The sequence below is a fragment of the Salmo salar genome, chromosome ssa18, assembly GCF_905237065.1.
Source record: "Salmo salar chromosome ssa18, Ssal_v3.1, whole genome shotgun sequence".
Lineage (NCBI taxonomy): Eukaryota > Metazoa > Chordata > Actinopteri > Salmoniformes > Salmonidae > Salmo > Salmo salar.
In genome coordinates, this window is record NC_059459.1 from 77,047,629 (window position 1) to 77,072,178 (window position 24,550).

The 24,550-nt window shown below is 43.3% G+C and overlaps 1 protein-coding gene across 3 annotated transcripts in view; it reads right to left on the reverse strand.

Annotated features, from left to right (window-relative positions):
* Positions 1-10,224: 10,224 nt before the first annotated feature.
* Positions 10,225-24,550, reverse strand: part of LOC106578043 (H(+)/Cl(-) exchange transporter 5) — a 30,360-nt gene continuing 16,034 nt past the window's right edge. For all 3 annotated transcript variants that reach the window (XM_014156597.2, XM_014156596.2, XM_014156595.2), the window contains exons 7-18: positions 24,216-24,312; positions 23,702-23,811; positions 23,449-23,529; positions 22,987-23,221; positions 22,619-22,805; positions 22,386-22,545; positions 21,934-22,120; positions 20,828-21,030; positions 20,455-20,650; positions 19,526-19,633; positions 19,332-19,440; positions 10,225-14,280 (exon numbers count right to left, since the gene is read on the reverse strand). In XM_014156597.2, the coding sequence (XP_014012072.2) occupies positions 14,190-14,280; positions 19,332-19,440; positions 19,526-19,633; positions 20,455-20,650; positions 20,828-21,030; positions 21,934-22,120; positions 22,386-22,545; positions 22,619-22,805; positions 22,987-23,221; positions 23,449-23,529; positions 23,702-23,811; positions 24,216-24,312 (1,764 nt within the window). In that variant the 3' untranslated portion in view covers positions 10,225-14,189. The remainder of the gene's footprint in view (positions 14,281-19,331; positions 19,441-19,525; positions 19,634-20,454; positions 20,651-20,827; positions 21,031-21,933; positions 22,121-22,385; positions 22,546-22,618; positions 22,806-22,986; positions 23,222-23,448; positions 23,530-23,701; positions 23,812-24,215; positions 24,313-24,550) is intronic.

The window sequence follows — 24,550 nt, forward strand, 5'->3', positions numbered from 1 at the left end:
GTCCTTGGAAAAGATACTGAGTACATTATAACAGTTCTCAGTTGTAATATTACTGTTCTTGTTTTATTTCCCATGGGAATGTGGTTCAATGATGTGAACCTCGCTGTGTGTATGTGTGTGTGTGTGTACAAACATACAGTGAATGGCAACAACAAGGATGTTAATAAATTCCATTGAAATTACTTGGATTCACAGAACTTTAGCCCTCCTAACAATATACATTTTGTAAAAAGCATCCCAACAAATCAAAGTGTTGTGGACAACAACAACAACATGTACCCATCAACGTTATTATAGGAACATGAAACTGAAACTAAAATGAAAACTAATGAGGAACAAATGATTTTTTAAATGATTGTAAAACGAATAGAAATAAAAACGTATATAAAAACACAAAAATATAATAACCTTGCTACCCCATTCACTGTAGAGAGAGAGAGAGAGGGAGAGGGAGAGAGGAGAGAGAGAGAGAGAGAGAGAGAGAGACAGAGAGAGAGAGAGAGAAGGAGAGAGAGAGAGAGAGAGAGGGAGAGAGAGAGAGAGAGAGAGAGAGAGAGAGAGAGAGAGAGAGAGAGAGAGAGAGAGAGAGAGGGAGAGAGAGAGAGAGAGAGAGAGAGGGAGACAGAGAGAGACAGAGAGAGAGAGGGAGAGAGAGAGAATACATGTGTATAATGTAAATGTGATGTCATGTATGAGGGAAGCAAATTATTATAAACCATAGGACACATTCTCACAACCAAATCCTATGTATGTTATTGGTCTTTGCACATCCTTGTTTTAATTCACTCCTAGTTTGCATCCAAAATGGCACCCTGTTCCATATATGATGCACTATTTTCAGTCCTACTGGCCCCGTTTAAAAGGAGTGCACTAAATAGGTAATAGGGTGCCATATGGGACGTAATCCTACCTGTTTCAACACACTCTCTACAAATGTTTTTTTCTGTTTCAACTTGTTTTATAATGATGATATCATAATGCCACTTGTGGAATGTACATACATATATACATTTTATTCTGACATTACTTTGACTTAATGTTCAATTTGTGTGAAATAAAGTGCTGAATGATGATGCTGTATTGGATTATTATTATTTTATTTATTTTTTTACCTGGTGCTCAAAGCATTTTAGGATTATATGACAAACTCACCTAATGTTCGGCCAATGTACTTGGTTCGTAATATTAACGTCTGTATTTATCAAACCTTTATGTATTTAACTAATGGTGTCATTGGGAAGCGTTTAACATCTATATTATGAGAGATGAGATAAGATAAAGAATGCCAACCGCAGTCGAATAAAAACTAATTATTTTCATAATGGCGAGATAGGACTGATAGTTTGGTTACCACGACAACTACCGTAACTATCTAGTAAACTCGCTAGCTACTTCAGTGGATGTTGAACACATTTCTACTGGCAAATGAACACATTTCTAGTGGCAAAATGTGTTAAGTTATATCCATGGTATGAAAGGGTTATAATCAATTTGAGGATCTATGTGATCTCTGTAAAATAACGCAACTCCGTGCAGGGGCGAAAATCTGATATCCACTTTGGAGGGGACAATTCCATGAAATTTTCTCAAGAGCAATTTCTGAGGGGGACACCAAAAGTAGTGCTGTAACACATAGCCTATATTGTAATATGGTAAATGTATATTGAGGAACCAAAGAAATAAGGTGTTTGCCGTACTCCTAACTACCGGTACCCAAAACTACACAACTAATCACAACAGCAATACCATTGCCTTTAACAAATCTTAGTTCAGTCACCAGTTTAAGTTGAGAGTGGGGGTATCCATGGCATTTTCCAATTATGTTCCTATTTTACAAGTCAAAAAAATTGAGAACCTTTCATAATGTTGCCAAACAAAGACTCAACAAACTTACCTGAGACTCCCTGTCTCTGCCAGTCTGTCCCTGCATGTCTGTCCCCAACTATGCTGTCTGTGTGCCATCTGTTGCCTGCTCTGCCTAATGACATCATTGTGAAACATTTCCATTAGAATTTCATTTCTTTCTTATGAACATTTTATCAACTAGTCTTTGAGATATTAGGCTACTAGGGTTCTTACTATGCGTTTTGGTGTATTGAAAAATACTCTGATGTCCGTCTTTTATTTTTCTGCCATTTTTCTACCTGGCTGGCTGGCTGGCTGGCTACACACACACACAGTGTGTAGGTTATTTACAGTAGGAGATGGGCTTCTATCATCTTCAATCATTCTATATGGGCTTCGATCTAAAAGGTAGCTAGCAAATGTGAAACGGATTAAAATGACAAGAGTTGACAGCTGTATGAGTTCACCATTTACACAACATATGCTGCAACCTTTTGTAATTTTAATAGTTTGTTTCATATTGGCTGGCTTCCAACAATAGCTGAATTTGCAAAGCTAGCGAGCACCAATTCAGTTTCAGTGGTGTTTACTATAATCTTTGCTACCCGGGTTAAATAAAGGTGAAATTAAATAAATAAAAGTTCCCTTGCGACAATTTAGCTTTTGCAACGAGACCATTAAATATATTTAAGACAATGGTAGATGAGAGTGTAGTTCTGTTCAGTTTGGACTTCAGTTTATCGCTAACCTTATCACAGGGACTTTGAAGCACTAACTTACATCATCTGCATGCTGATTCCATCTTTGACAATGCCACATAAATGGAATAGGTACTAGCTAGCTTAATAGTTAATATTTGCGCGCTAGCTCTGCATATTCAGCTAGTGTGTGTGTGCGCGATTGACTGGATGAACCTCACGGCAGTTACGTAGCAAGCTAAGGAACTGGCAGTGGATCAAACCATTGTGAGGCAAAGGGCGGGGGGGGTTGCAATCTTTTGAAACTTAAAAACGCGCTATTAAGTGTCTATAATCAGCACAATTGCTTTCATTGCGTATTATTAATATTATTTAAATTACATAGTTATGTTTCAGTGATACATTGGGGGGGACAAATCATATTTTTCCCAGGATGGGGGGGGGTCGTGTCCCCCCCCGTCCCCCCTGGGATTTCCGCCCCTGACTCCGTGGAAGGTCAGCTCCACTCTGCTAGAGCGTCGTGTTCATTATTTTTATTTTTATTATTATTATTTTCTGTAGAACTCATAGCCCGTCCTTGATTATCACTTACATATGCATGCATATTATTTTTATTACAGTCAACACAAATTATCAACCCAAAAATACATTAGAAAACAGTGACTAGACGTGACTATGTAAACAAGTAGCTAGATAGAGTGGCAAACTAGACGATCTGTTACGTACAGTAACAGTCAAAAGTTTGGACAAACCTACTCATTCAAGGGTTTTTCTTTATTTTTATTATTTTCTACATTGTAGAATAATAGTGAAAACATAAACTATGAAATAACACATATGGAATCATGTAGTAAACCAAAAAAGTGTTCTATATATATATATATATATTATATTCTTTAAAGTAGCCACCCTTTGCCTTGATGACATATTTGCACACTCTTGGCATTCTCTCAACCAGCTTCACCTGGAATGCTTTTCCAACAGTCTTGAATGAGTTCCCACATATGCTGAGCACTTGTTGGCTGCTTTTCCTTCACTCTGAAGTCCAACTCATCCCAAACCATCTCAACTGGGTTTAGGTCAGGTGATTGTGGAGGCCAGGTCATCTGACGCAGCACTCCATCACTCCTTCTTTGTCAAATAGCCCTTACACAGCCTGGAGGTGTGCTTTGAGTCATTGATTCCACCCACAGCCACAGACAGACAGACTATCTAGCTGCCTGCCTGCGTCTGTCTGTCTAACAGACAAATGTGATGATCTTCAGCATCATGAGTCCCCGCCTGCTGGGGTCTGTTCAAAAAAGTTCACTACGTTCCTTGAAGTAGGCTAGGCTATTACTGACCCTACCATGATTAGATGGGTCAAAAGGTTAAGGTTCCACCTAATAGATCTCACCAATCTGATCACTTCAACAAGACAAGTTTAGAAAGTCTTCCTAGATGCCATGGATTTTCCTCCATCGTAGGGTGAGTTGGGAAGCCACAGCGGTCCTTTTGTTCGGACGTGCCTCTCCCTAAATTCCGTGGACAACATTTAGAGCGGAAATATAAATAAATAAATACCTCATCTCCCGTTCCAGCAGTCGCGGCCGGCCCGCTGCGGCCAACCATCCAGTGAGTGTTTGTGCATGCCTGCGTGTTTGTGAATCCAGTGATCGGGACAAGCCCGCTGCGGTCAAATCACGCCTAGATCTCGAGACGAACATTCTGACCAAGATTCTAGCCACTGACCTTTTTATCCTATAGTAAACATCACATCAATCATAATAACACCACATAAAAAATAAGAATAATGATGATTTGTGAAGTATCTCGCCAGCGAAGAGGAGAGGGAGGAGAAAGCTATGTATTAGAAATTCTAACCCCGTATAGACTGATCCTCCTAATAGACTAGGTCTGTATAGACTAGTCCTCCTAATAGACTAGGTCTGTATAGACTAGTCCTCCTAATAGACTAGGTCTGTATAGACTGATCCTCCTAATAGACTAGGTCTGTATAGACTGATCCTCCTAATAGACTAGGTCTGTATAGACTGATCCTCCTAATAGACTAGGTCTGTATAGACTGATCCTCCTAATAGACTAGGTCTGTATAGACTGATCCTCCTAATAGACTAGGTCTGTATAGACTGATCCTCCTAATAGACTAGGTCTGTATAGACTAGTCCTCCTAATAGACTAGGTCTGTATAGGCTGATCCTCCTAATAGACTAGGTCTGTATAGACTGATCCTCCTAATAGACTAGGTCTGTATAGACTGGTCCTCCTAATAGACTAGGTCTGTATAGACTGGTCCTCCTAATAGACTAGGTCTGTATAGACTGATCCTCCTAATAGACTAGGTCTGTATAGACTGGTCCTCCTAATAGACTAGGTCTGTATAGACTGGTCCTCCTAATAGACTAGGTCTGTATAGACTGATCCTCCTAATAGACTAGGTCTGTATAGACTGATCCTCCTAATAGACTAGGTCTGTATAGACTGGTCCTCCTAATAGACTAGGTCTGTATAGACTGATCCTCCTAATAGACTAGGTCTGTATAGACTGGTCCTCCTAATAGACTAGGTCTGTATAGACTGGTCCTCCTAATAGACTAGGTCTGTATAGACTAGTCCTCCTAATAGACTAGGTCTGTATAGACTAGGCCCGTATAGACTGGTCCTCCTAATAGACTAGGTCTGTATAGACTAGGCCCGTATAGACTGGTCCTCCTAATAGACTAGGTCTGTATAGACTGATCCTCCTAATGGACTAGGTCTGTATAGACTGGTCCTCCTAATAGACTAGGTCTGTATAGACTAGGCCCGTATAGACTGATCCTCCTAATAGACTAGGTCTGTATAGACTAGTCCTCCTAATAGACTAGGTCTGTATAGACTAGGCCCGTATAGACTGATCCTCCTAATAGACTAGGCCCGTATAGACTGATCCTCCTAATAGACTAGGTCTGTATAGACTAGTCCTCCTAATAGACTAGGTCTGTATAGACTGGCCCCGTTAATAGACTAGGCCTGTATAGACTGGTCCTCCTAATAGACTAGGTCTGTATAGACTAGTCCTCATAATAGACTAGGTCTGTATAGACTAGGCCCGTATAGACTAGTCCTCATAATAGACTAGATCTGTATAGACGAGTCCTCCTAATAGACTAGGTCTGTATAGACTGGTCCTCCTAATAGACTAGGTCTGTATAGACGAGTCCTCCTAATAGACTAGGTCTGTATAGACTAGGCCCGTATAGACTAGTCCTCATAATAGACTAGGCCCGTATAGACTAGGTCTGTATAGACTGGTCCTCCTAATAGACTAGGTCTGTATAGACTGGTCCTCCTAATAGACTAGGTCTGTATAGACTGGACCTCATAATAGACTAGGTCTGTATAGATTAGGTCTGTATAGACCAGACCTGTATAGACTAGTCCTCCTAATAGACTAGGTCTGTATTACTGGTCCTCATAATAGACCTAGGTCTGTATAGACTGGACCTGTATAGATTGGTCCTCCTAATAGACTAGGTCTGTATAGATTAGTCCTCATAATAGACTAGGTCTGTATAGACTGGTCCTCATAATAGACTAGGTCTGTATAGACTAGTCCTCATAATAGACTAGGTCTGTATAGACTGGTCCTCCTAATAGACTAGGTCTGTATAGACTGGTCCTCATAATAGACTAGGTCTGTATAGACTAGGCCCGTATAGACTAGTCCTCATAATAGATTAGGTCTGTATAGACTAGGCCCGTATAGACTAGTCCTCCTAATAGATTAGGTCTGTATAGACTGGACCTGTATAGACTGGTCCTCCTAATAGACTAGGTCTGTATAGACTAGGCCCGTATAGACTAGTCCTCATAATAGACTAGGTCTGTATAGACTAGGCCTGTATAGACTAGTCCTCCTAATAGACTAAGTCTGTATGGACTGGTCCTCCTAATAGACTAGGTCTGTATAGACTGGTCCTCCTAATAGACTAGGTCTGTATAGACAGGACCTGTATAGATTGGTCCTCCTAATAGACTAGGCCTGTATAGATTGGTCCTCCTAATAGACCAGGCCTGTATAGATTGGTCCTCCTAATAGACTAGGTCTGTATAGATTAGGTCTGTATAGACCAGGCCTGTATAGATTGTTCCTCCTAATAGACCAGGCCTGTATAGATTGTTCCTCCTAATAGACCGGCTCAGAGGGAAAGGATTCCATCCTGGCCTTGTGACTCAAATGACACACATTCCTATCTGTCAGTGTGTGTATCAGATCGGAAGGAATTCAGGTTCTCTCCTCCTTCTTTGAGTCTGTGTGTGTGTGTGTGTGTGTGTGTGTGTGTGTCCCCGATGGGGAGGAATTTTGGTAATTCGAGTCGTGTGTATGTCCACAACACCACTTCATAACTGTGGGACATTTAATTGACAGGCTGGCTAATGGATGTTAACAGACACAACATTGGTCCAGAACTGAATAAACATTTAAACAGTTATCTGGATCAGAAGTGTGTTTGAGAGAGAGACAAAGACAACGACTTTGTGTGTTGGTGTGTGTGGTTTTTGGATCCTGGATTTCTATGGTGGTTAAATATGCTCTTTGACAAATACAGTGGATATAAAAAGTCTCCACACCCCTGTTAAAATGCCAGGTTTTTGTGATGTAAAAGAATGAGACAAAGATAAATCATGTCAGAACTTTTACTGTTAATGTGACCTATAATGTGAACAATTCAATTGAAAAACAAACTGAAATCTTCGAGGGGGAAAAATGAAAACCTTACAATAACCTGGTTGCATAAGTGTGCACACCGTCTTATAACTGGGGGTGTGGCTGTGTTCAGAATTAACCAATCACATTCAAACTCATGTTAAATAGAAGTCATTACACACCTGCCATCATTTAAAGTGACTCTGATTAATCACAAATAAAGTTCAGCTGTTCTAGTAGGATTTTCCTGATAAGTTCTTAGTTGCATCTCAGAGCAAAAGCCGTGGTCCGCAGAGAGCTTCCAAAGCATCAGAGGGATCTCATTGTTGAAAGTTTTCAGTCAGGAGAAGGGTACAAAATAATTTCCAAAGCATTACATATACCATGGACCACAGTGAAGACAGTCATCATCAAGTGGAGAAAATATGGCACCACAGAGACATTACCAAGAACTGGACGTCCCTCCAAAATGTATGAAAAGACAAGAAGAAAACTGGTCAGGGAGGCTTCCAAGAGGCCTACAGTAACATTAAAGGAACTGCAGGAATTTCTGGCAAGTACTGGCTGTGTGCTACATGTGACAACAATCTCCCGTATTCTTCATATGAATGGGCTATGGTGTAGGGTGGCAAGACGGAAGCCTTTTCTTACAATGAAAAACATCCAAGCCCGGCTGAAGTTTGCAAAAACAAACATCAAGTCCCCCAAAAGCACGTGGGAAAATGTGTTATGGTCTGATGAAATCAAGGTTGAATTTTTGGGCCATAATTCCAAAAGGTATGTTTGGCGCAAAAACAACACTGCACATCACCCAAAGAACACCATCCCCACAGTGAAGCATGGTGGTGGCAGCATCATGCTTTGGGGCTGTTTTTCTTCAGCTGGAACCGGGGCCTTAGTCAGGGTGGAGGGAATTATGAACAGTTCCAAATACCAGGCAAATTTTGGCACGAAACCTTCAGGCGTCCGTTAGAAAGCTGAAGAGGATGACCCAAAGCACACATCTAAATCCACGAAAGCATGGCGTCGCCAGAAGAAGATTAACGTTTTGGAATGGCCCAGCCAGAGCCCAGACCTGAATCCAATTGAACATCTCTGGGGTGATCTGAAGAGGGCTGTGCACAGGAGATGTCCTCACAATCTGACAGATTTGGAGCGCTTTTGCAAAGAAAAGTGGGCAAATATTGGCACATCAAGATGTGCCACGCTAATAGACTCCTACCCCAAAAGACTGAGTGCTGTAATAAAATCAGAAGGTGCTTCAACAAAGTAATAGTTTAAGGGTGAGCACACGCATGCAACCAGGTTATTGTGAGTTTATTTTTTATTTTTATTTTTTCCTCAAAGATTTTTTTTTCAATTGAATTGTTCACGTTATAGGTCACATTAAAGGTGGAAAAAGTTCTGACATGATTTCTTTGTTTCATTATTTTACATCAAAAACCTGGCATTTTAACAGGGGTGTGTAGACTTTAAATCCACTGTACATCACATTCTGAAAGCATTCAGACCTCTTGACTTTTTCCACGTTATTACGCAACAGCCTTACTCTAAAATGGTTGAAATAGTTTTTTCCCCCTTCAATCTACACATGACAAAATGATTACAATTAAAAAGCTGACGCTACAAGCTTGGCACACCTGTATTTGGGGATTTTCTCCCATTCTTCTCTGCAGATCCTCTCAAGCTCGGTCAGGTTGGATGGGGAGCGTCGCTGCACAGCTATTTTCAGGTCTCTCCAGAGATGTTTGATTGGGTTCAAGTCCGGGCTCTGGCTGGGCCACTCAAGGATATTCAGAGACTTGTCCCGAAGCCACTCCTGTGTTGTCTTGGCTGTGTGCTGAGGGTCGTTGTCCTGTTGGAAGGTGAACCTTCCCTCAGTCTGAGGTCCTGAGTGCTCTGGAGCAGGTTTTCATCAAGGATCACTGTACTTTGCTTCGTTCTTCTTTGCCTCGATCCTGACTAGTCTCCCAGTCCCTGCCGCTCAAAAACATCCCCACAGCATGATGCTGCCACCACCATGCTTCACCATAGGGATGGTGCCAGGTTTCCTCCAGACGTGATGCTTGACATTCAGGCCAAAGAGTTCAATCATGGTTTCATCAGACCAGGGAATCTTGTTTCTCATGGTCTGAGAGTCCTTTAGGTGCCTTTTGGCAAACTCCAAGTGGGCTGTCATGTGCCTTTTACTGAGGAGTGGCTTCAGTCTGGCCACTCTACCATAAAGGCCTGATTGGTGGAGAGCTGCAGAGATGGTTGTCCTTCTGGAAGGTTCTCCTATCTCCACAGAGGAACTCGGTCAGGGATGTGACTAAGAACTCAAGGTCCTTCGCCCCGGATTGCTCAGTTTGGCCAGTCAGCCAGTTCTAGATAAGAGTCTTGGTGATTCCAAACTTCTCCCATGTAAGAGTGATGGATGCCACTGTGTTCTTGGACCTTTAATGCTGCAGAAATGTTTTGGTACCCTTCCAAGGATCTGTGCCTCAACACAATCCTGTCTCGGAGCTCTATGGACAATTCCTTCGAATGGCTTGGTTTTTTCTCTGACATGCACTGTCAACTGTGGGACCTTATATAGACAGGTGTGTGCCTTTCCAAACCATGTCCAATCAATTGAATTTACCACAGGTGGACTCCAATCAAGTTGAAGAAACGTCTCATGGCTGATCAATGGAAACAGGATGCACCTGAGCTCAATTTCAAGTCTCATAGCAAAGGGTCTGAATATTTATGTATTTCTTTTTTAGAATTTTGCTAACATTTCTAAAAACCTGTTTTCGCTTTGTCATTATGGGGTATTGTGTGTAGATTGATGAGGAAAACAAATGTTAACATTTTAGAATAAGGCTGCAACATAAAATGTGGAAAAAGGGAAGGGGTCTGAATACCTTCCAAATGCATTGTAGATTTGTTTGATTTAACCTGATTGCTGGGGTTTGGAATCCGTTGTATTAAGAACAACAATGACATCAAATTCCAGACACACACCTCTCTGAATGCATAATTTAGATTTAATCAATTTAGCTGACAATACATTTAATCACAAACCATAACATTACAATCATAATGAAACATACATTTCCTTCTGTGCAAAAATAAATAATCATACAATAATGTAAACAAAATGGTACATATACATCATGTGAACAAAAAAATATACAGACCAATCAATCATATAAAAGTGTGTAAGCTTCTGCAGAGTGCTAAAACATACATGTCATCATCGTTCATATAACATGTACGTAAAGTAAGCTCTTAGCAGAGTGCTTTGCAAAATGTCCGTATTATCTTCATTGTGAAAGAAACTTCTGTGGAAACGTTTGAGTTTCTGGGGAAAACATGTGTCTTGGGGATTTGGGCCCGCCCCTAGTGGTCACACTAATAGGTCACACAGAATGGACTCGCCCTTTAGAAAACAGGATTGATTGTCCTAAAGCCAGATGGTCTTGTAGTATATTGTGCATGGTTTCACCATGTGGTCATCTAGGGTGGGGTCAAATAGAAATCCCCTGAGTATTTAGACAGTTCTAGAATATAGACAACAAATAAGTTCCAGCACTTACTGCCAAGTATTTTGGTAAATTCTTGGTACTGTTCCGTATAACAGCCAACTTCAACTGAGCGTTAGGAACTCTGATTTCTAATTGACAATTTACATGAGCCACAAAGTTGAATCAAGGCATATCAATTACATGCAAGACATCGAACAGCGTAATTACATGTCTATGTCCTGAAGTGTGGTATGATTGGGGTGACAGTGAAGGCCACAGGGTCTTGTTTGACTCAACTTTCCCTCTCTCCTTTGTTCAGTATTTTTCTCAGGAGTGTGAACAAAGAATAAGCCCTCCTTTAAATCCCCCTCTTTTCACAACCTCCCATCCTGATACCCCCCCCGTTGTATCAACAGTGTTGGCATTACCTCCATAGTTATCAGTCTACAGAGGTCTGTGTTGTTCTAAGAGGCAGTCAGGAAATGTGCTTCTAATGAGCTTTCACACCTCCTCACCCCCTAAAACCCCTGTCTGTGGTCAGGTGTAAGAAATTAATCAACAAAATCCTGGATAGACCAATTGGGGCCAGACAGAAACACACACACACACACACACACAGGGTGCTTTGAGCCCACTGCCCAGACTTCAGGGAGAATTGAGACTCCTAGAATTCTGGGAGGGGCACAAATATGGGAATCCCTCATAGGGCATGGTAACAATACAACATTCCACGTTCAGAAGGACAAATCATTTCACTTCTGATAAGCTTCTTAGGAACTGCCAGAGGTGCTCATTGTAAGTAGTCTCAGCGACAGTGCTTTTAAACCCCAACTATCAAACAAAGGCTGGCAGTAGCATAGGAAGTGGTCCCTACAGCATGGAGAAATAAAGAAACTGGCCAGGGCTCAGCACAAACTAGACCACACCTTATTGCACTTCCTGTTACAAGACAAGAGAGAGAGGGGTCACGCGGCGGTCATGTCTAGACGGGATACAGCTTTTGTGAAATTGACATCAAAAGCAGATTTTCTTTTGCATTTTAAGCTAACCGTAACCTAATTCGCCTAACCGTAACCTAATTTGCCTAACTGTAACCTAATTTGCCTAACTGTAACCTAATTTGCCTAATCTGCTGCGTAAATTCTAGTAAACCTGCTGCGAAAAAGACAATTTTTACAAAAGCTGTATCCCTTCTAGACTAAACCTCACGCGGCTCGACAGGCATTGTGACATCATATTTGGAATGAGAGAGCGAGCGAGAGCGAGAGAGACGGTGGGGATAGTACAGAAGAGAGGGAGGGAGGGTTTGTCTAAGGACAGAGAGAGAAACAGAGGGAAGGGACAGAGAATAGAGTGGGTGGGTGGGTGGACGGATGGGATGACAACATTTCTATAAAAATGAGAAGACCAGGGAAAACACCGCAATAAAAAGAAGAATATGAAGATGATCATTTGGTCCTCCAGGGCCATATGAATGGGATGCATCCCAAACGGTGCCCTATCCACTATAAGCCCTGGTCAAAAGTAGTGAACTATATTGAGAATAGGGTGTCATTTGGGACACAGACATAAGGAGATGGTTATGACAATCTGATCACCATTGTTGATTATAAACACAACCCTTCCCATGAGCTCATCAACACACACACAAACACATCCCATTTGATTCTCCATCCCTAAAAAATATTTCAGAATCAGAAAGAGAGAAGAGATTAAACAGTTCAGACTCAAAGTCCTATTTAAACCAACAACTTCAAACTTGGAAAGGCAATATAGTTTATGTACAACTCTCAGAAACGTGAGTCCATTTTGGCAAATTCCCATCTCTGTAAAATATTCCCTAGGACACACACACACACACGAAGGGGCCTAAAGAAAGTCCTTGAAAGAGGCCAATCCACCCCTATATGACTCAACGGGAATCAAGGGAGCCTGCTCTGACTCTACCACTGAACCCAACACACACACACACACACACACACACACACACACACACACACACACACACGTGTCTTCTGATGTGTAGGTGTTTGAGGAATGTGTGAATTTGAGCAGCTCTGTAACCTGATCTCCATGTGAAGTCTCTTTGGATCCGTTTAGCTATCTAATATCCTGTAGCTAAAAGCATTCTATTCAAATAACCTGACTGTGTGTGTCGTCAACCTTTTCCCACGCCTGTCGCACATCATGGTGATGAAGAACCAGGTAGTCATGGTAACATACCCATGTGGTAATGGGGGCTATTTTAGGAGGAATTCTACACTTCGATGTTTCCCTTTTGTGTTCTAGCTTTACCTCAGCAATGTGCAATGCACACGCGCACACACACACACACACACTTAGAGATTATGCACAGACACATCTGTATCTAACAAGCACAGACAAGACAACATGGAGGACAGACTCACTGACAGTTTTAACCACCTGAGATGGACCCTACAGCGGTCCAGATGGACCCTACAGCGGTCCAGATGGACCCTACAGCGGTCCAGATGGACCCTACAGCGGTCCAGATTGGGTCTGAAATGGAAGCCTAATTCCCTACATAGTGTACTACTGCATCAGTAAGAGTTTGGTCAGCACTTCCCCACCATCTCTCTTCACCTCTCCTCAAACGTCTTTTCTTTTCTCTAGAGCTCAGTGGAACCTTACATTTTCCATCATGATCAGCCATTTCTGAAATTCTCTCTTTTCATACCTCCATCTCACCCTCATCCTTCCATCTCATTCCTCATCTCTCTCTGTACAGCTATAGTACTGGTTGAAGTGCAGGAGAGATCTCTGTCTATTAGTTCGGCAGATCTATTACACGTTAGTCATTTAGCAGACGCTCTTATCCAGAGTGACTTACAGGAGCAGTTAGGGTTAAGTGCCTTGCTCAAGGACATGTTGACAGACTTTTCACCTAGATGGCTCGGGAATTCAAACCAGCGACCTTTCGGTTACTGGCCCAACACTCTTACCCACTAGGATTTTTGCCACCAAATGATTTTACTTCATGATTTTCCTTCTCAGTGTCTTCTCTCCTATTTTTCCATCCTCCTCTTTGTAGAAATGTGTCCATGTTACTGTGTCCACCAGCCCTCTTCTTCAGGTGAGTCCTACTGAGAAAACAAGACCGTATCATCTCTCCTATAGGCTGGTGTCCTCTTCCAAGTCTCATAGAGCTCCGTTGAAGAGGGTAGAGTCTGGGTCTCCGTTGAAGAGGGTAGAGTCTGGGTCTCCGTTGAAGAGGGTAGAGTCTGGGTCTCCGTTGAAGAGGGTAGAGTCTGGGTCTCCGTTGAAGAGGGTAGAGTCTGGGTCTCCGTTGAAGAGGGTAGAGTCTGGGTCTCCGTTGAAGAGGGTAGAGTCTGGGTCTCCGTTGAAGAGGGTAGAGTCTGGGTCTCCGTTGAAGAGGGTAGAGTCTGGGTCTCCGTTGAAGAGGGTAGAGTCTGGGTCTCAGTTGAAGAGGATAGAGTCTGGGTCTCAGTTGAAGAGGATAGAGTCTGGGTCTCTGTTGGACATCTGAGCCATGTGTTTCAGAATGTCTTTCTTAGTGATGATTCCCAGCAACCTCCTGAGAGAGAGGAGGGAGACAGAGAGAGGAGAAAGAGAGAGTTTACCATTAGAAATTAACAATGACAATGTTTACAATGTGTTTACAAAGAGAATTTCCTGCCAATAGAGCATTCTTCAATTTAAATCGAGAGAAGAGAACGACACAGAGAGAGTTTACAATTGCACAAAAAGGGAGAAATGTTCAGAAAAGGGAAAGTTGTATCCAATTTAAAAGGTCTGGTTTTGTGTTCAAATCAAAAAGATCCATCATACCAGCCAACCACACAACACACACTGACATCACCAGGGAAGGTCTCTGGGTTGAAATATATCTCTCTATGGGTATGGAAGATGTTCTGTTGACAAACTCCAACCTCTCCTCTAATCAGGCCAGATGTTGTATGGGATGGAGGGAGGGAAGAGGGATGGAGGGGGAGGACAGGGATGGAGATGAAGGGAAGAGGGATGGAAAGGGGGGAGGAGAGGCAAGAGCGATGGAGGGGAGAGGGATGAGGGGACATCATTAACGTCATTTCCGGTCACAACTTGTGGACTCGTTTACCCCTCACTCAACTTTTTCACCCCGGACATGGTTCTACAGGACCTCCACCAGCCGAAGCTAGGTAGTAACATTAACATGATGCCTTCTAATTGCAGTCACTGTACATCATAATATACAGGAGAACGAGGGTAATTTCAGTGTAGGAAAGGATGAAACAGTGTCTGTGGCACCAGTAAGTACAGATAGTAGTATAAATCCTCTCGCACAGTACTCGCAGCCGGACAATTTTCTCACGGCCTCTGGAAGGAAATGCTGTAGGAATGCTCAACCGGTGACGCTCATTCAGCCAACAGAAACTTTCAACCTGTTCTCCCCATTAAGCAACGAGTCGAGTCAGAGGCCGAGCCTTCTCTGGTCTCTCCTCCTCCCGTTACGGGGTCTGAGACGCCGACGCCTTCCACCATTAGCTCTGACAAATTGAAAACCCTAGTCATTGGCGACTCCATTACCCGCAGTATTAGACTTAAAACGATCATACACTGTTTACCAGGGGCAGGGCTACCGACGTTAAGGCTAATCTGAAGATGGTGCTGGCTAAGGCTAAAACTGGCGAGTGTAGAGAGTATAGGGATATTGTTATCCACATCGGCACCAACGATGTAAGGTCACCAAGCGCAACATAGCTTCAGCATGTAAATCATCTAGAAAGATGGGTCGACATCGAGTAATTGTCTCTGGCCCCCTCCTAGTTAGGGGGAGTGATGAGCTGTACAGCAGTCTCACAACTAAATCGCTGGTTGAAAACTCTTTTCTGCCCCTCCCAAAAGATAGAATTTGTAGATAATTGGCGCTCTTTCTGGGACTCAGCCGAAAACAGGACCAAGCCTGGCCTGCTGAGGAGTGACGGACTCCATCCTAGCTGGAGGGGTGCTCTCATCTTATCTACGAACATAGGGGAGTTAGAGCCCTGTCTAGCTCCACAATGAGATAGCCAGCCTGCCAGCTTAGTCACTAGCACAGTCAGTGTAGTCAGCTCAGCTACCCCCATTTAAAATATATATAAATAAAAACACGACTGCGATTTTGTCTTTTGAGCTTCTAGTCATGAAATCTATGCAGCCCACTCAATCACTTTTTATAGTTACTGTTTACAGGCCTCCTGGGCCATATACAGCGTTCCTGTCGGACCTTGTAGTCATGGCAGATTATATTCTAATTTTTGGTGACTTTAATATTCACATGGAAAAGTCCACAGACCCACTCCAAAATACTTTCAGAGCCATCGTCGACTCAGTGGGTTTTGTCCAACATGTCTCCGGACCTACTCATTGCCACAGTCATCCTCTGAACCTAGTTTTGTCCTGTGGAATAAATATTGTGGATCTAAATGTTTTTCCCTCATAATCCTGGACTACCGGACCACCATTTTATTACGTTAGCAAATACAACAAATAATCTGCTCCGACCCCATCCAAGGATCATCAAAAGCTGTGCTATAAAATCCCGGACAACCAAAAGATTCCTAGATACCCTTCCAGACTCCCTCCACCTACCCAAGGGCGTCAGAGTACAAAAATCAGTAAACCACCTGAGGAAATCAATTTAACCTTGCGTAATACCCTAGATGGAGTTGCACCCCTAAAAACAAAATCACATTTGTCATAAGAAACTAGCTCCCTGGTATACAGAAAATACACAAGCTCCTAAGCAAGCTTCCAGAAAACTGGAACGGAAAAAGGCGCTACACCAAACTGGAAGTCTTCCGACTAGCTTTGAAAGACAGTACCGTGCAGTATCGAAGAGCCCTCACTGCTGCTCAATCATCCTATTTTTCCAACTTAATTGAGGAAAATAAGAACAATCCAAAATGTATTTTTGATACTGTCGCAAAGCTAACTAAAAAGCAGCATTCCCCAAGAGAGGATGGCTTTCACTTCAGCAGTGATGAATTCATGTACTTTGTTGACGAAAAGATCCTGGTCATTAGAAAGCAAATTATGGACTCCTCTTTAAACCTGCGTATTCCTCCAAAGCTCAGTTGTCATGAGTCTTCACAACACTGCCAGGACCTGATCAAGGGAGACATTCAAGTTTTTTTAATACTATATCTCTTGACACATTGATGAAAATAGTCATGGACTCTAAACCTTCAAGCTGCATACTGGATCCTATTCCAACTAAACTACTGAAAGAGCTGCTTCCTGTGCTTGGCCCTCCTATGTTGAACATAATAAACGACTCCCTATCCACTGGATGTGTACCAAACTCACTAAAAGTGGCAGTAATAAAGCCTCTCTTGAAAAAAACCTTGGCCAAGAAAATATATAGTTATTTTTTTTATATGTTTGAAAAAACTGTTGCGCAGCAACTCACTGCCTTCCTGAAGACAAACAATGTACACGAAACGCTTCAGTCTGGTTTTAGACCCCATCATAGCACTGAGACTGCACTTGTGAGGGTGGTAAATGACCTTTTAATGGCGTCAGACCATTCTTTTGGGAGAGATTGGAAACCCAAATTGGTCTACACGTACAAGTTCTGGCCTGGTTTAGATCTTATCTATCAGAAAGATATCAGTTTGTCTCTGTAGATGGTTTGTCCTCTGACAAACCAACTGTACATTTCGGTGTTCCCCAAGGCTCCGTTTTAGGACCACTATTGTTTTCACTATATATTTTACCTCTTGGTGATGTCATTCAGAAACAATGTTAACTTTCACTGCTATGCGGACGACACACAGCTGTACATTTTGATGAAACATGGTGAAGGCCCAAAATTGCCCTCCCTGGAAGCCTGTGTTTTAGACATAAGGAAGTGGATGGCAGCAAATGTTCTACTTTTAAACTCTAGGTCCCAAGAAACAAAGATCTTCTGTTGAATCTTTCAATTAATCTTGATGGTTGTTCAGTTGTCTCAAATAAAACTGAAGGACCTCAGCGTTACTCTGGACCCTGATCTCTTTTGATGAACATATCAAGACTGTTTCAAGGACAACTTTTTTCCCCCATCTAAGTAACATTGAAAAATCAGAAACTTTGTCTAAAAATGATGCAGAAAAATTAATCCATCCTTTTGTCACTTCTAGGTTAGACTACTACAATGCTCTACTTTCTGGCTAAAGCCCTAATTCACTTCAGTTAGTGCTAAGCACAGCTGCTAGAATCTTGACTAGATGAATCAGCACAACAATTTACAAAAATACTAATCATAAATGTTGATAAAATATTAAACTGTTATTCAAATAATTATAGATGAACATCTCCTTAATGCAACCGCTGTGACAGATTTTAAAAAAGCTTCACGGGGAAAGCACACTTTGCAATAATCTGAGTACTGCGCTCAGAAACATACACCAGGCAATACAGATACCCGCCATTTTGGAGTCATCTAAAATCATAAATAGCATTATAAATATTCACTTACCTTTGATCTTCATCAGAAGGCACTTCCAGGAATCCCAGGTCCACAATAAATGTTGTTTTGCTCAATAAAGTCCATAATTTATGTCCAAATAGCTCCTTGTTGTTTGCGCATTCAGTAAGCTACTCCAAATGTAGGAAGCGCGCTGAAAATTTCACGACGAAAAGTAAAAAAAGTTATATTTACGTTCGTAGAAACATGTCAAACGTTGTATAGCATCAGTCTTTAGGGCCTTTTTAACATAAAACTTCAATAATATTCCAACCGGACAATTCCAATGTCTTGAAAAACGTTATGGAACACAGCTACCTCATCACGTGAAGGCGCACCAATGAACTTTTCTGAGTCACCAACTTCCCGGCCTTCTTGTTCGCTCTCTGTTCACTGCAAAAGCCTGAAACACGGTTCTAAAGACTGTTGACATCTAGTGGAAGCCGTAGGAAGTGCAAAATGAACCCTAAGTCACTGTGTGTTAGATAGGCAATGACTTGAAGACTACAAGCATCAGATTACCCACTACCTGGTTGGATTTTTCTCAGGTTTTTGCCTGCCATATGAGTTCTGTTATACTCACAGACATCATTCAAACAGTTTTAGAAACTTCAGAGTGTTTTCTATCCAAATCTACTACTAATAATAATAATAATCTACTAATAATATGCAAATATTTGACTCTGGGCCCGAGTATTAGGCAGTTTACTCTGGGCACACTTTTCATCCAAAATCGAAAATACTGCCCCCTATACCCTAAAAAGTTAAAGGCCATAGAAACAGCCCCTCACCGTTGATTGACCGAGGTTGGAGGAATAGAAAGCCACTGATCTGGTGATGAAAATGACGAGGGTATCAAGTGGATTTTGATTGGTCCAAACCGTAGAAACACCTCCAAATGTTACCACCTCCCAATGCCGGAAAATGGAAGAGGTAGAACCAAGAGCTGAGCAGTTTAAACTAGCAATGGCCTCAACCTCTCTCCTACCCTGTAGTCTGTTCCTCAACCCCTCCAAACCCTATGTACGTAATTTGGTACTTTTGACAATAGCTTCAACTTGCCCAAATCCTCTCAGATCTCCACGTATGCAAAGGGCCTAGGCTGTAGGGGTTGATTTAGGACCAGGCTGTACAGTAACCACTACTTTCCTACTCACCCGTTGTGTGTAACCAGACATTGTCGGAGTCCCAGCTTCCTGAAGATGTCCAAAGCTATCGCCATGGGGGTGTGGTCTGTCACAGTGAAGGGACTAAGGTCCAGGATACCTACAGAATAGAACATAATAAAATGCAAACATAACGTCATATATATAAACATACCATCTGAGTGTGTGTGTGTGTGTGTTCTTACCTCGTAGTTTGACGACAGGGGGGCCGGAGAAGGGCTGGGGGGGCACGTGGTCCAAGAAGAACACCAACGAGGCACTGACCACCCCCTCCTGTCGCTTACGGGCGTTGTCTATTGGGGGAGTAGAGGGAGGGAGGGAACGCGGAGGAGTTATTCATAGTGTACATTATAGTTGTGTGCAGCTGAGTGGACAAAACATTATGAACACCTGCTCTTCCCATGACAGACTGACCAGGTGAAAGCTATGAACCCTTATTGATGTCACTTGTTAAATCCACTTCAATCAGTGTAGATGAAGGGGAGGAGACAGGTTAAAGAAGGAGTTTTCTAAGCCTTGAGACGTGTATCATTCAGAGGGTGAATGGACAAGACAAAATATTGAAATGTCTTTGAACAGGGTATGGTAGTAGGTGCCAGGTGCACCGGTTTGAGTCAAGAACTGCAACGCTGCTGGGTTTTTCACACTCAACACTTTCCCGTGTGTATCAAGAATAGTCCACCACCCAAAGGACATCCAGCCAGCTTGACACAACAGTGAGAAGCATTTGAGTCAACATGGGCCAGTATCCCTGTGGAACGCTTTCAACACCTTGTAGAGTCCATGCCCCAACGACTTGAGGCTACCACTGGGGGGGGGTGCAACTCAATATTAGGAAGGTGTTCTTAATGTTTTGTACACTCAGTGATATGCAGAACACACACTGACTTGTAATGGGCCTCACAGACACACATACCTGAAGATCACACATTAACAGACACACGTTAGCAAATACAGATCAGACACAGTCTAACATTGATACACCTTACTGTCAACTATGTCCATTGGCAAACATACCCCCTGTGGCACTGATTGGCAAACACACTGTGCAAACAGAGAGAGAGACAGACAAACACAGAGACACAGACAGTCACATATAGACAGAGATACTCACCTAGAGATATGACCAGGTCCCTCCTCAGTACGAAGCCCACTAGTCTCTGAGACTCCTGTGACACCACTACGGGGAAGCCACTGTAGTCAGTGTCTGCCATCACCCCTTCTATCTCCCCTACACTCATACCCTCCTGAGTGAGCACGACTAGGAGAGGGTCCGATGGCCTAGGGCGCATCACGTCCTGAGCCAGGGTCTGAGAGGAGTTAAGATAGGATCAGAGGAACCTCAAAGCTCTATATAGGCTAAATGAAAGACAAGAAAAATGCTACTTTTACAACATAAAGCAATCTAACTTTGTTCGGATGAGAATTAGCAGCAAGAATCTGTCTGTGATTCATGCTCCCTGACAAAAATAAATCTAAAGACTTACCTTGTGTCCATACTCCTCTTTGGTTTCCAGGAAGGGGTAACCGTTGAGTCGGATGTGGGCTTCGTAGATCCCCTCACGACCCAACGCATCCGCTACCCACTTAGAGGTCATGATCGCAGCCATCAGAGGAACGATGTACTCCAGACCGCCGGTCAGCTCAAACATGATGACCACCAGCGATATGGTCATACGGGTGACACCACCTGGAGAGAGGAAGGAGGGATTGGTCAGAGGGGGGAGAAGGTATTCGTAAGAGAGGGGGGGAGAAGGTATTCGTAAGAGAGGGGGGGAGAAGGTATTCGTCAAGAGGGGGGGAGAGAAGGTATTCGTCAAGAGGGGGGGAGAGAAGGTATTCGTCAAGAGGGGGGGAGAGAAGGTATTCGTCAAGAGGGGGGGAGAGAAGGTATTCGTCAAGAGGGGGGGAGAGAAGGTATTCGTCAAGAGGGGGGAGAGAAGCTATTCGTCAAGAGGGGGGGAGAGAAGCTATTCGTCAAGAGGGGGGAGAGAAGGTATTCGTCAAGAGGGGGGGAGAAGCTATTCGTCAAGAGGGGGGGGAGAAGGTATTCGTCAAGAGGGGGGAGAAGGTATTCGTCATGAGGGGGGAGAAGGTATTCGTCATGAGGGGGGGAGAAGGTATTCGTCATGAGGGGGGGAGAAGGTATTCGTCAAGAGGGGGGGAGAAGGTATTCGTCATGAGGGGGGGAGAAGGTATTCGTCAAGAGGGGGGGAGAAGGTATTCGTCATGAGGGGGGGAGAAGGTATTCGTCAAGAGGGGGGAGGGAAAGAGGGATGGGACAGTATCTTGGGGAACAAGTTAGTGAAGACACTTCTGACTACTACATACTAAAAAGGAACACTATAGAAGTGTGATTTGAACCACTAAGATAAACCCCAGACATACAGCAACCCCACCATAGTGGTCTAACCCCACTGTAGTATTCTAGTGACCTCCTCACCCAGACATGCAGCCGCCCCCACCATAGTGGTCTAACCCCACCATAGTGGTCTAACCCCACTGTAGTATTCTAGTGACCTCCTCACCCAGACACACAGCAACCCCACCATAGTGGTCTAACCCCACTGTAGTATTCTAGTGACCTCCTCACCCAGACATGCAGCCGCCCCCACCATAGCGTAGAGCCCTGGTGTGATACAGTCCGCCCCTGACGAGCACCAGCCCTTGACGATGAGCCAGTCATGATGGTTTAACGCCATCTGTTCCATGGCAACTCCCAGTAGTCTGCCTGCTATCGCCCCTACAGCCATACTGGGGATGAAGAGACCGGAAGGAACCTGGAGAGATGGAGTGAGTGGATGAGCATGGACCAAATTGTCAAATAATGATTGTCCTTCTTGCTGTTACTAGTGTCCTAGCCAGGGGGTGTACTTGTACAACAAGCTGCCTCACTACAGAAACAGGAGGCTCCTACCCTATGGGCTGTCCTGGCTCGGACAAGGTGATCAGAGAATATATATTTTTTATAAAAAAAAGATATGTAAAACAAGATTTAAAAAAAAAAGTAAAAATCACACAATCCACCTCCTATCCCATACCTACCTTCATGCCGAAGGTAACCACGGTGACCAGCATCTTGAAGAAGAGGGCCAGTGCCAGTTGCCATAGCGCTGTGTACACACCTGGTCCAGCTGGCCTATCAGGGAGTGTGTTACTGAACGCCCTATCAGTGAGGCTGGCAGTAAACACACCAGAGTCAGACCTGAAGGAATTAAATAAGTAAATATTAGTTGACAACATTTAAAAACACACACACTCCCTCCCCCAGTTAGTACCTGTTCTCAGAGCTGTTGTAGTCACACAGCTGTGAGGAATCCAGTAGAGAACAGTCATTAAACAGTTCTGAGATCAGCTCTGACCCACTCATCCTGGTGTAACTGTTAGGGAAGGAGAGGAGGGCTGTGATTCCAGTTACCACCAAGACCTCCAGCACCGGGTAGTGGCCCAGACGAGTGGTCTTACCTGGAGAGAGGAGGAAGTCCATCACTTCATTATTGTGTTAATCAATTAATAATCAATTAATAAACCATTCAATCAGTTAGTCAATCAAAACTGGAACAGGAGAGAAACAGAGAGGGTCATTCATTATAAGTAGTCTTTCTCTCCTCCCTCATCCCTCCCCTCCTCCCTCCCTCTTACTCACGTCTTCTGCACCAGGCGATATTAGCCCTGATGAAGAGCGCCCCCCAGAGGCCACCAAAGATGCCCAGCAGGATGAACGGGACCAGCTCCACCATGTGCCAGGGGGTATGGAACTCGACGTAGAACAAGACGAGTCGGCTGTTACCAAACGGGTTGATGGAGCGGAGGACGAAGGCTGCCACCAGGGCAGCGAAGAACGACCTCCACAGAGTCTTCAGAGGGAAGTAGTAGCTCACCTGGACAGAAGGAGAAGAGAGAAGGTCTGGAAGTCTCCTGCACCGGTCAAAAGGACTAGTTTCATATACACGCAGTAGTAAGCATTTGTTCAAGTCTCTTACTTACAATTTTAGAGCTCAACAATAACATTGGTGAAGAAAAAGTAACATTGCTGAAATCTCCGGGCTTATACCCTAATGTTTTAGTCTCATAATTCAGGTTAAGAGTTGGACATGGGTTCCCTTACCTCTTCCAGACTGAACAGTACTCCTCCTATAGGGGCTCCAAAGGCCACAGACACGCCCACTGCTGCGGCTGCAGATAACACCTAGGACAGATGGGTAGATCACTATACACTAACAAAAGATTCAGATGAAGGTAATGGAGACAATAAGAGGAGGCCTCTGCACAGTATTGAGATGCAACCACGATTCTAACAAAATGGACAATTATCTATTTCATCTCTACTGAGATGATTCAAACATCAGTCCTCCTCTCACCTCTCGTCGTTTTGCTTCGTTCTGTCGGTACTTTGTGAACAGATGACAGAGGATGTTAGCACAGCAACATGCTACATGGACCAGGGGTCCTTCCTTGCCAAGACTGAGACCTGTAGAGGCAGAAAGACAAGTCAGTGTTTATGTACAGTTTATAGAGGCAGAAAGAGGGAGAGAGAAAGTTGCCATAAGAAAAGTGCAACCAGTGCAGCAAACATTGTAAATACAACCTATATTTATCAGGTTTTTTATTTTCCCTTTCATACTTCAACTATTTGTACATTGTTAGAACACTGTACACTTCTGTGAGTGTAATGTTTACTGCTCAGAGAGAAAGCGCGAGAGAAAAAAAACAGGAAAGAGAGAGAGCGATAGAGAAAGCGAGAGAGCGATAGAGAAAGCGAGAGCGATAGAGAAAGCGAGAGAGCGATAGAGAAAGCGAGAGAGCGATAGAGAAAGCGAGAGAGCGATAAAGTGAGAGAGCACTTGAGAGAAAGACGGAGCGTGAGAGCAGTACCAGAAGAGACAGCCAGGACCAGGGTAATTGTCTTGATGATCAGGGTCCATTTCCCCAGGTAGCCTCTAATGATGAACCCAGAGAGGATGGTCTTTATCTGGGGAGACACGGGAGGGGAGAGGGGGTTAGGGTCTGGAGGTTATGGAGAAAACCAAGTGAGGCTTCTGTAGAAGCAAGGAAATTTGGTTCAAGTTCATTAGGGCACGCCGTAGCAAATCATTTTGCAACGAAAAATGAAAACAACAAGTTTAGGATTGGTCACATCCAGGTGGTCGATCCTTGTTTCAGTCAGTTTTCTACCGTTTAAACACAACCAAGTGAAAAACCCAAACTAA